General features: G+C 39.0%; 1 protein-coding gene across 4 annotated transcripts in view; it reads left to right on the plus strand.

The window, feature by feature from the left end:
* Positions 1–12,130, plus strand: part of slc12a5a (solute carrier family 12 member 5a) — a 178,741-nt gene that overhangs the window by 137,419 nt on the left and 29,192 nt on the right. For all 4 annotated transcript variants that reach the window (XM_086149828.1, XM_086149829.1, XM_086149830.1 and 1 more), the window contains exon 4: positions 10,420–10,566. In XM_086149828.1, the coding sequence (XP_086005954.1) occupies positions 10,420–10,566 (147 nt within the window). The remainder of the gene's footprint in view (positions 1–10,419; positions 10,567–12,130) is intronic.

A 12,130-nucleotide genomic window follows, 5' to 3' on the forward strand; every position in this document is an offset into this window, starting at 1 on the left:
CTCCACCGATTCCAACCTGCTTGAACCCGCCTCTTTTCCACACTCTGCTGCTCTGGACTGTTGACCCCAAGTACCTGAAATCCTCCAACTTCTTGATCTCCACTCCTTGTAGCCTCACCGCCCCCCCCCTAGTTCCTCTCATTCACACACATATACTCTGTCTTGCCGTGACTAACTTTCATTCCTCTCCTTTCCAATCATATTCAGGAAAATTAAGAAAAAGAGTAAATACAATAAAAAAGATGCCTCTTCCTAGTATTCTAGTATTGAATACTGGCTCAAATGTCATAAAGAAATCTTTTTTTCTTTTTTTTTTTTTTTTTTTAAAAAAAGGGTTGATGTTTGCCGGCCTCTCCTCTCACTATCTATTTAATAATTCAGCACACCTGAGCGGAAACACATTTGCCCTATCAGCTCCTGTGTGGCCAGCAGAGCGTGGAGACGACGTTACAAGCTCACAGTCTGCCTCCCTCACGGTCGTTAGCCTCCGTTTCGTCCCCCTGTCTCTTGGAAATACAAACCTTAAAGGGGTACGGCTTCTCCCCAGCTGTCTTGTAAACGCTTAGCGAGTCAGTTCGATATGAATGCACGGCTTGTCATAAAAGTGACATCTTATGAGATAAAATCTAAAAAGGGGTAGGAATATTTGATGATGCGGATAGGCCGTCAAGGTAACACAAAGTAGCGTCCATCTTTTTCTTTAGTCTAATTTGTCAGCAGATTTGCTCTCGTCGTACAACCGACTTTTTTGGTTGGATGCTATTTTTACCAGTAGCAGTAGGAGCAGGCATCTAAGTCTGGGACCGGTCCAGTCCGGTTTTGAGCAAACTTGGTCTTCAGTAAGCATTGTTGTTCTGAATGCAGTCAATCAATCTCTAAGAACCAGCCTGAATGATGGCAAAGTCCATCTCAATGTATTGACCAAGTATCATCACACATTGGCTCCAGTCCACTGACTCATTGGTAAAAAATGACTGGACAAAAACATTGTAAGCAATGCAAAGTGCAGAGTGCAAAGCGTGAAATAAGGTTAAATTCTGCATTAGTATTATGTTCAGTGCTGTAATGAAAAATTAGGTAAATAAAGCTAAATAAATATAATACAATTATATTATTAATGGTCAGGTATAGATGTACTCTTGAGATTTTTTCATCTTTTATTCTTGTTATTGCTACCTTGACTGTTCAGTGTGCCGAACGTGGAGTTCGATCAAGCATCTTCACAGGAACTTCCCTTTCCTAGCCTCATTGGAACTTGGCTTGAGGTTGATTGGTGCCTCATTCAAGCACTTTGGATCAGACATTGCAAAGATTTTTTTTTTTATTGCAAAATATATAGCGAGACACATATTTAGTGCTCTCAGCTTGGTAGAGGAAGGCTGAGAAAAGGCCTGCATCTACAGTAGTCAGGTCCGGGTCTACCCTCTCTATCTGTCTTCCATCAATTCAGAAACCTTTTTATTCAACTGCATTGCCAAGCCATAATGGGAAGTAAGTAACATTAAGTCCATAATCCTTAATCTCAAATAAGGGTTTGAGGACTGGGATCGGCTGAAACTCTTTTGGTAAATTTTTTGCTGATCTCAGCCGGCCCAGTATGGGTGATATTGTACTTGAAATATTTAATTGTTATTTAAGTGTTTGACAACAGTTAAAGAGCGATTCTGATGTCCAGCGAACATTTGATCTGCTGACGTTATAAAAAAGAAAGAAAGAAATAAAAGAAATCCCCCAATGACAATGTTGCTGATTTTGCTGGCCTTGAGGGTGCCGGGAGTCTCGTTTTTCTCGACTTGGGCACAGCAGTCTCCCACCGCCATTTCGCTTTCTCTCCTTTCATCCCTTCCCCTGCAGCCAGGGATGCAAATTTACTTTCACTTTCCTTTTCAGATCATAGCTTAACATTGCAGATGTAAACGTTCTATATCCTTGGCAAAACACAATAGTTCTGACTTTTTTGTGCCTGTAATGACAAAATCAAGAATATTTTATCAAATAGGGGGTTCTGTCATAAGCCCTGTCACTTTGCCAAATTAATACTAACACATGACTCTTTTGTTTTTAAGATTTATGGTACTGCTCATTCCAAATTGGCCTTTTAAGTTCCAATATGTTCCGAGTTGAATGATTATTGAGTTATTAAAAGCTTATCCCAATATCATTTTGACTTATAAGTATATGTTAACTTTGTTTTAACAACACAGTGTCATTTTTATTATTATTGTTGTTGTTGATGTTGTTGTTGTTATAAATCTGTTCCCTTTGCCCCCTTTGGCCAAGGCAATTCAGGAAATTAGAAATCAGAAAAAAAAAATCTTACACTTTGCAAGAGACATTTTATCATTAAAATTTGTTTTAATTTGAAAAAAATTTCCAAATGAATGCCATAGTTAATAAAAATAATAATTATAAAATAAAATAATATGATAATAATAATAATAATAATAACAATAACAATAATAATAATAATAATAATAATAATAATAATAATAACAATAATAATAATAATAATAATGAATGTTCCACTGTATCTCTGTCTAGCTGTGGTTCGGTTGTATCACAACTTCTGAGCCGTCCTGAACTTTTTTTTTGCATTCATCTGTGACATGAAGATGCCTTAATGTGCCAAAAAAAATGGGTTTTAATATATTATTCGTATAGATAATTGATAAAGTCACCGTGGGAGGTTGAAGAAAAAAATATGTCGGTCGGAGGGGGGTCCACCTCTTCAGGCATCAACGCTCACACTTTGGTCACAAGAATACATCTGCCGCAGCAGCGTGAGAGAGAAAGGAAGGTCCGGTCTGGTCAGAGGCTAGTGGTAAGTAGGTAGGGCCCCAGGAGGCGGTCGATGTGGAGTTGGTCCCGGGGCAATTGTAGAGAAAAAGGTCCTGTTGTGCATCTCGCACACCTGAGCCACCCATCCAGCGGGCTGAGCCCACTTCCCAGGAGGGGATTGGCAGGCAGCTGTTCCTTCCTAGTTCAGTGGTGCCATGCTGGCCTACCTGTGGCTGTGCGGCAGTTGGTGTTCCCTCTGCTGCCAACGGCTGGTTCTCCAGGGAAATCATCCTACCACTGGCTCCTGGCCATTAAACAGGCGCTATGTGTGTGTGAGTGTGCAACGGTGGGTGGGGGGTTTCGGGGTGTGTGCCATCAAAGCATGCGCCGTTCGGCACTCCATTCCCCGTCCACAAATGAACAAATGAAACACCAATTGACTGAAAATAGAAAAACGGCATTTTCAATAAGCGTCCGGCCCCCTTTTCCCAACAGGGTCATTGAATCGATGCATACACAAGTGCACCGTGTGTTTCGTGCTGTTTCTCAGCGTAAAGTCATTACAGCCGTGTTTTTGTTTCGCCAGATGTTTGGCCGGCTGTGTAACCAGACAGGCTGAGGTGTTTCATCATGATAAGGTTCTCGGGCCCAACGTTCGTGCCACCAAACTCCCACTATTTGTTTTCATCTGTTTCTCTTTCTTGTAACATAACGACATCTCAGGCCAAAGTCATGTTTGAACCTGGATTATAACTTTTAAGGCGAGTACTTAAACTCGATCCGAGGTAGAGATAGTAATGCATCTCTTTTTGCGGGTCTGACATCCAGAAAACGAACTGTGCATTTTCAGATTCTGTGTGAAATCTCCACTTTTCTTAGTTGATCTAATTCTATTAATCACATTCTTAGATAGGACCCTAGCTTCCTGTTTTAATGAAAGAAAAACTATATTTATTTTTCCTTAAATTAATTCATTCATTATATATACCACTTCTCCTGCACTTGGTGTTGCAGGGGTGGAGCCTACACCCATTGTCATTGGCTGGTAGAGGGGGTCCAACCAGGATTGGTCACCTATAGCGGTGGACATACAGAGAAATACAACCATTCACTCACTCATTCACATGTCATATAGAGACGTTCAATCATTTACCATCTTAAATTGTTCAGTGACATATCTGTGGAGGTTCTCAGTTATCCAGGTCATGGTGAGCTCAAGTCCAGTTACCACGACAAGAAGATTTTGACAAGCATTCACTTTCTCATTCGCACATCGTATACAAATATGCAACCATTCAAAAATATTATATATAGACGTATAACCATTCACTCTGTCACATGTCATATAGAGAAACAACCACTCACTCTCATTCACATGTCATATAGGCACATAAAACTCATTCACATACTGTATACAAATATACAACCATTCACTCTGTCATCCCAACATCATATAGAGACATACAACTATTCACTCTCATGTACATGTCATATAGACAAACCATCAGTCATTCTCTCATTCACAGATCATATACAAATAAACAGCCATTCACCCTGTCATCGAAATGTCATGTAGAGACACCGTTATTCACTCTTTCAAGCAAATGTCATATCAAAATATACAGACATTCACTCTGTCACATGGCATACAAAGAAACAACCATGTTATATGAACCTGCGGCATGTATTTGAACTAAGAGACAAATCTGAAAACCCAGGTAGACACATTGGGGAACATGCAAACTCCACACAGAATGGCCTCCAGTTGGAATCCAACCAGGGACCTTCTTGTCTTCAGGCGGATGCGCTAACCGCTGCGCCTCCTTGTTCAGTGGGAAATAATCTTAAGTCGTTTAGGAGAGAATTACCTTCAACCATCTGGTGCCTCTTGACATGCAGCCTCATTGTTGAAGGGAAAACAGTGTGTAGGCTAAAGAAGCACAAACATCTTTTTTTTTAATACTCCCTTGCATTTACTACCATTTTTGGGCAGATTAGTGTAATCTGCGAACATTATTTTCAGGCACGCCTTTCTTTCTGACCGGTTTTCCTATTGAAGTCTTCAGACTATTTGGGTGGAACATGGCCTTTTTCTAAATTTTAACCCTAGCATGGAGGTTGAGGTGATAATTCTTTTTCCTTTTTTCTGTCTAAATAAAGAAGAAAATGCAAACGCTTCAGCCTGTCGATTAGACATCGTCACATTACAAAGCCTGGATATTTTTAGAAATCTACCGAAGAACTTCAAATGCCATTGTCCTTTTGAAAGTATTTAGCTCTCCGTTGTACCAGCCGGAGGTTTTCCCCCTTCAACAAAACAACACCTGCAATATCAGATTGACCTGCAGCTCCGGCTCAACACTCTGCTTCGTGCAGCAGCAGCAGTTTCTCATCCGGCACTAAAGTGCTGATGGCAGGGCTGCCTTTCTGCCCGCAACACCTGAGCGCTAACGTATATTACACACCGAGTTCCCCCCCCGAGGGCCTGCCATTGGAAACTCAGATGCTTTAATTACAGACGTCCCACTGAGTGTGTGTGTGTCGAGGGGGGTTATGTTGAAACTTGGGTCATTTTTTTCGTCTTTGACTTTCACGGTAAATAATCCTTAAGCGGGGCTTAGAAACATTTTATTGACGCAATAGTTTAATTTAATTGTCTTTACCATTTCTTTCGTTGGAAAAAGGAAGTTCACTCTTTCTTCAACAGTGTTTTATTCATTTATTTTATTTTTTTTACAATCTTTATTGAATACACCTACAGAAAGAGAATGCAAAAAAAGGTAATTAAATGCAAAAAATTAATAAATAAAAAATAAATCAAATTAAGTTTAGAATAAAGCAAAGATGGGCTCAGATAAAGGTGTAATTTGAAACGATAAACGCTCAGATAATATTTTTTCCTGCTTAACATTTGAAAACGTCCAGGAGACAGTGGATTTTGTAGTTTTCCAAAAAAAATGTTTCTTTTTTTTCCATGCAGATCTGCATTACAAGGATGTGAAAAAAAATAAATGCAAAACAATGGCTTTAAATCAAGCAGTTTAAAATGTATATCAGATTGGCAACTCATCTCAGCTTCAATCGCTAAAGAATATTCTCTTTCTAGGTAGATGCTGAAAAAAAAAAAAACATTAACATTAACAAATGTTGTTCCGCCCACAGCTTTTGCTCACCAAAAAGAAACAAACATAATTGTCAAAGGCGGTTTGTGGACCTCCATTTCTCACGGCTTGGCAGCGTGACTTTGCGAGGATTAAGCTGAGTTCAAATTCCTGCATTTTTTAAATTGTGCTCTCTCAAGTCTACTCAGTGTCTAATTCTAATCAAAGTTCAAATCCAGGAGGTCCGGTTTAGTTTATTCATAAAAAAATTTCCGTATGAATACGTTCACTGTGGTAATTACATAAAGATCCTTGGTTTTCTGCATCAAATTAGTGTGCATCCCTTTTTTAGCAGTAACCTCTGCCATATATAATGATTAATTCAACTTGAGGCCTATTGTTCCAAAATTCCCGCCTTATTTTTCTCATTAATTTTGTCATGCTCAACATTTAGTTAGACCAAAGTAACCAAGCATACTTTTACTAGTACGCTGATATCATTGGTGATTTTAGTTTTTTTTTTTCTTTAGCTTTCATCAAATCTCACATGTTTCTGAATGTCAGTTCTGCATTTCCAATTAATCTTTAAAAATCACCCACAGACTTCTGTCCCGTTTACAAAGAAGGAAAATTGGATTCCCCCCCAAAACACAATGTTCAGTGCTGTTTCCTCAATATATATAAATGTTAAAAGTGAATTGTCAATAAATGCGCTGAGTTATGGTTTTATTGTCGCCCAAGAAGAAAGACATTGCAATTTACAAGTTGCAGGACAAAGTCGTGAAAGGTGACAATGTAACACACAATCTGCTGTGCATGCGAAGATTGAAATAAGGCATTAAAACTAGCATCAGTTTGATTAATGGTATATGGCGGCAAATGTCCTTGGGTTTTCAAAGGGCTTTACCATGTATTGCGTTCATCCATTCACAAACACACACTCACCCACCAATAGCTTCAGCACTGTCATGCAAGGCACTTACCAGGCCAATGGGAGCAACTCAAGGGTTTGCAAGGAGGCAGGGAATCAAACCGTCAACCCTCTGATCGGAGGGACCCTTTTCGACGCCTTGTTTGGCGGTTCGACACCACACACTGTGAAGTACAGTAGTCGGCATCATGTGATCCGACGCGCTAATAAGCCATTTACTGCTGTTCACAAGTTGATAAGCGCTTTCCAAAGTGATAAGGCTGCTAATTACGGTCCAGAGTATGAGCTCCTGCTCTGTTGTTTATCTAAAGGAAATTAGAAGATACCGGTAATTATATTTTACAGACCTGTGTGTATTTGCTTCCCTGTCCCCTCTCACTGTTTGTGCTGGAAAGGCAGGAGCTTGCAGGTATCCATCCATCAGGCGTCACCCATTCGCTGTTTGACATTGCGGCGCTGCCTCATAATGCATTCAGAATTCAAACCTAGGAAAGGATTATGTTCCAGATGTACATATTGATATTTGGATAAGACATTCTGGATAATCAAAAATTTGTTTGACACATAGGCTTTGGGATTACTTGTTTTTTTTCTGCAGATCCTTCATTCCATCTGCTTTCAGAACCACAAATGCACAAACATTTCTTTGAATGTAGCGCAGTTTTGATGCTGCTTACAGAAATCACAAAATGTTCATTTTTTGCACTACCTCCCTTCCTCCATCTCTACCTACCACTCTCATCCATTTATATTTATATTTATATTTATATTTATATTTATATTTATACATTCTCCAAGGTACCTTACTTATTATCATTGAATTTTACAACCCACATCTCCTATTGTACACCTGTTATTTCTACAAATGGCATTTCTATTATAATTTAATATTTTGTATTCTATTGTACATATTTTACATCAATGATTTGTATCTATTTCCTTTATTTGCACATTCTTTCTATTATTACTATTTGCAATTTTTTTTTCACCCTGTAATGCTTAAGTGAAAATTGAGCTTCCCCATCATGGGATCAATAAAGTCTAACATATCTAATTCAGGATAATCAAAAATTTGGCGACATAATGGCTTCGGAGTTCCTATTTTTCCCAGTCCGAACATTTGCAGAGGTGTTCATTCTTAATTGAGGTGCTTGTATCAATGTTTGGCCAAATGAAATTAAAGCGATGCTGCTGCGGGGTCATTTGTAAAAGTGTAAACAAACAGATGCGTGTATCGGTTTTCAATTTGACTCTCAGTCAGTTGCTCCAAATGTTTATATCCCTCCACCCAGATCATGGAATAATATCCATAAAATGTCTGTACTGAAGCGCCGCGATAGGACGGAGCTGGATGACCTTTCATTGGATGCTTTTTGTCAGCACCGAGACATGTGTTTTTTTTTTGTTTTTTTTTTATTTGTTTCACTGAAATCACAAACTGCCTTGCCTGTACAATTTAAATCTGTTCTTAGAGTGCAGGATTCGACAGTTCAACGTCGTGCATGATCCCGTTCTAAAAATACTTCATGTTTGGCCTCGAATAATCCTGCAAACAAGAATAAATAACACGGATCTGGCAAGTTCAGTTTGTGCGAGCGATTTGAAGTAGCCGGTAATCTCTAATTTGCATAATTTTTTCAAATGAGATTAATTCTTAACACTTTTTTTTCTTTATTAAATCCTTATTTGAACTAAAGTGATAGACGCCACCGCTAATCGGGCCCCTGCTCGCCCTGGTTTGTCCGCACCGAAACACAAAAGATGCTGCGACAAGGGTTTCGGCGTGTTATCTGTGATGTAACGATGCGGCGGCTAAGGTCTGCGCTACCGTGGTGAAATGGGTCATGGCTAGATATCGGCGTAATTACCCTTCATTTACCAGGCTGTCCTTGGGCGAGGAAATGAACATTTCTCCATTATGTACAGGATCTGCCCGTGTGTCCTTCAGTATTAATACCATGTATTGTTGCATGATGTCTCGCAGGAGCAGATAGTGGCATATAAACACACACCAATGAGGATTAATCTGACTATCAATCTATAAATTAATCCAACGTGAGACAAAATACATTTTCAGTCAGTGGAACAGCCTTGAAGCATAGCGGCTCCTCTTTGCCCCGGGACGGAAATCCTGCACAAAACAATAAACCATCCGCTGAAAAGATTGGTCCCATTGCTGCCTCCTGATCCTTGGTTTGGCTTTGTTTCCTGGACTCGAAGTAGTAATTGTTTGTGGAAAAAAAAGCACAAACAACAACAAAGGATTCACTGGAAGCGATGTGAAAAGCAAATTATAAATTAAGGAAGAGAACAACTTCCAGAGTAAAATACAGAATACACAATTAAATAGACTTTATTTTGTAAAACAGTGGTTTACAAAGGGCTTAAAAACAACAAGAAAATGCGAAATGCAATCAGGAGATAAGACTTCAAAATATAAAGTTTGAAGAGTGAATAAAAGAATAAGCCTAATGGGGGAAAAAAAAACTTTTAATTAAATGCTGTTTCATTCAAATGGGTTTGTAAGAGGGTACTAAGGTTATCTTGGTTTCTTCTTGCAGACGGTTTGTGATTATTTTTTGATCCTCAAAACAAACCCACCTATCGAAACGTTTCCCTAGGAGACTCCCTAGATACGCCCTAGATACGCTAAGCGACCGATAATGAAAGGAATTTTCAAGATGGAACCTGAAACTGAGTTTGTTTTAATCATACCCAGTTGACTAAACTTGGTCTTATTGAAAAAGACTAGCCAAGATTAGTCAACTTGGTATGATAAAAATTGGTATATACAAAATTGAACCCCTTCCCCCCCAACAGATGAGACAGGCCTGAGTGAAAGCTAAAAACAGATGTGCAACAACAAATTTAATGTCCAATTGTAATTTACACAAAATAGAAACCCCTTAAAAAGTTCAAACATGACAATTTGCGTGCTGCTATGTGTCAAACAGACACAGTGTACCCTAGTCCTATGTCACTTGAATATTTATCAATATTTTGTGAACTTTTGCTTTTTGTGTTTGTGAGCTTACTTTCATTTTCTCTTGTGTAGGCCTATATCAGTGGTTTCAAAATTATTTAGCGAGGACCACATCAGCATAATGGTTGTCCTCAAAGGTCCACATGTTCCAGTAATAGTATAAATATAACTAAATGTAACCAAATGTGATGTAAAATAAATGTAACTACTCCTAAATGTTGAATAACTCTGAATTCAATTCCAAAATGTATGCATTTCCCTTCTTTCTTGAAACATTTAGGGATCATTTGTATTTCTCAATTCCACTTGGGAAATGTAGTTTATGGTCAATACACGCGTTTGACTTATTCATTTTAAGACAGTCAGACATTTTAAGATGTTCTCGTGGGCTACATGAAATGATGTGGTGGGCTACATTTGGCCCACAGGCCATGAGTTTGACATGTGGTCTATAGTCTTTATTTTAAGGTGTAAATGGTGTGTGTATATGCAAAATGTGTTTATACATTTTTGGGGATTGCACAAAGGCGAGAACATTTTATCACATAGTATCAGTTGTTGTTTTATGCTGTGTACTTGACAATAAAACATCCTGAATCCTGATTCTGAACCCCTTCTTAACACAGGCTCCCCAGCTCGGCACCCTCATGGGCGTCTACCTGCCGTGCATCCAGAACATCTTCGGTGTCATCCTCTTCCTCAGGATGACCTGGTTGGTGGGCATCGGAGGCATCATCGGGACCTTCATCATCGTTTTCATGTGCTGCGCCACGGTGAGTGTGTAACCAACTTTCCTGTTTTTTTTTTCATTGTTTTTGTTTTTTAAGCGCCCACAATATATCCCGCTCAACAGCTTGGATTCTTCAAAAGAAAGAACAAAGCTCCCGGTTCAAGACAAAATGGGAAGCTCTTAAAGACTTTTACATTCTGCATTCACAGACTGTGAGTCTGTAATGGACTCTGTGTGACTACATAAACTCTGCATGACTTCTGCCTCCTCACAGTCTGCTCTTTCATTAGAGTGCGCTGTTAATTCAGTCGGCACCGCTAAATTTATCCCCAACCATTGACTCGCGACGAAATCCGACTGAAACGCTGATACAGTATCAGTCACCCGAAGAAGGAAAAGAACATGTTTTCTTAGCACCAGAGAGTGATCAGCTGTTTTCATAGCATCGCCATTATTGTGTTCACAAAAGCACGAAAAATTTGAACATGAAAGAGGAACAGAAGCTTCAACTGATGGAATTTACTCATTATATGGAAAATCTGCAAAGAAAATATGCTTAAAACTAGGGCTGTCAAAATGAGTGTGGAAATCCTGAAAGATTAATTGACTTGATTAATTCGATTAAAATGTTTTCCACTCACTGGTGCAGATCGGTAGTTCGGCGCCATCTGGTGGCATAACCTACTCCATCAAGATTGACTATTCAAAATGTCATATCAATGGGAAGTTTATTACCAAACAAGACAGGATAATCGATGGACAGGAAGTAGTCATCACACTCTGCAGGAAGGAGTTTTCATTAACCAAAGCACTTCCTGCTTAAAGTACCACATCAGCAGCAAGCAAGCATGAGTCGCAGATTCCTCCGCCTCCGATAATATTGACAAGTCAATCTGTTTCAGCAACTGGCTGAAAGAGGGCCATGTTAATATGAAGATCTGTTTGATTACAGAAAAGAATGAACAAATGTGTTCGGTATGTTTTATTTTTATTATGCAATCTGGACACCATATCTGTTCTTTCATGTAAATAAAACAAAACTCATGAATTCAAAATTCAATATACATATATGTATATATAAATCCCAAATATATGTTTATATATAGTCTATATATCACCTTCTGTCATGAGTCTTTTTGCCCGGATTAAACGAAACAATTAATAAATGATGGTTTTTAATTGCGATTAATCTAAACTAATCCACAATTCCTGCCAAATAATTCATAATGAATAGCAATTTTAATGAGAAGATTCTGCATGAATTAAAAAAATATATATTCACCAAACAAACACAGTTAGACCGTATTTCTTGCTCTCTGTGCGGTAGTGTTGCATCAGCCTAGAAATCTTCGAATTAAGTATTTGGTTATTATTTCCGTCCCTACAATGAGTTTCGGTCACTCTTGTTGCCGTAGCTACGGCGCTCACGTGCACTGAATGGTATCCCGCAGGGTTTCTCCAACTGGCGGAGGATTGCAGAGCCTTTTGTACCTTTGACATTACACATGACACATTCAATCTTTAATAGATAATGACACTCCCAGGCCTCCTCCTCCCAGGTTGCCATTATTCTCCGAGCGGCAAACGCAGTAATCATGTGTCAGAGT

Source organism: Fistularia commersonii, chromosome 7, assembly GCF_037954325.1.
Source record: "Fistularia commersonii isolate RoL2024-O1a breed Wild chromosome 7, RoL_Fcom_v1.0, whole genome shotgun sequence".
In the NCBI taxonomy this organism is placed as follows: domain Eukaryota; kingdom Metazoa; phylum Chordata; class Actinopteri; order Syngnathiformes; family Fistulariidae; genus Fistularia; species Fistularia commersonii.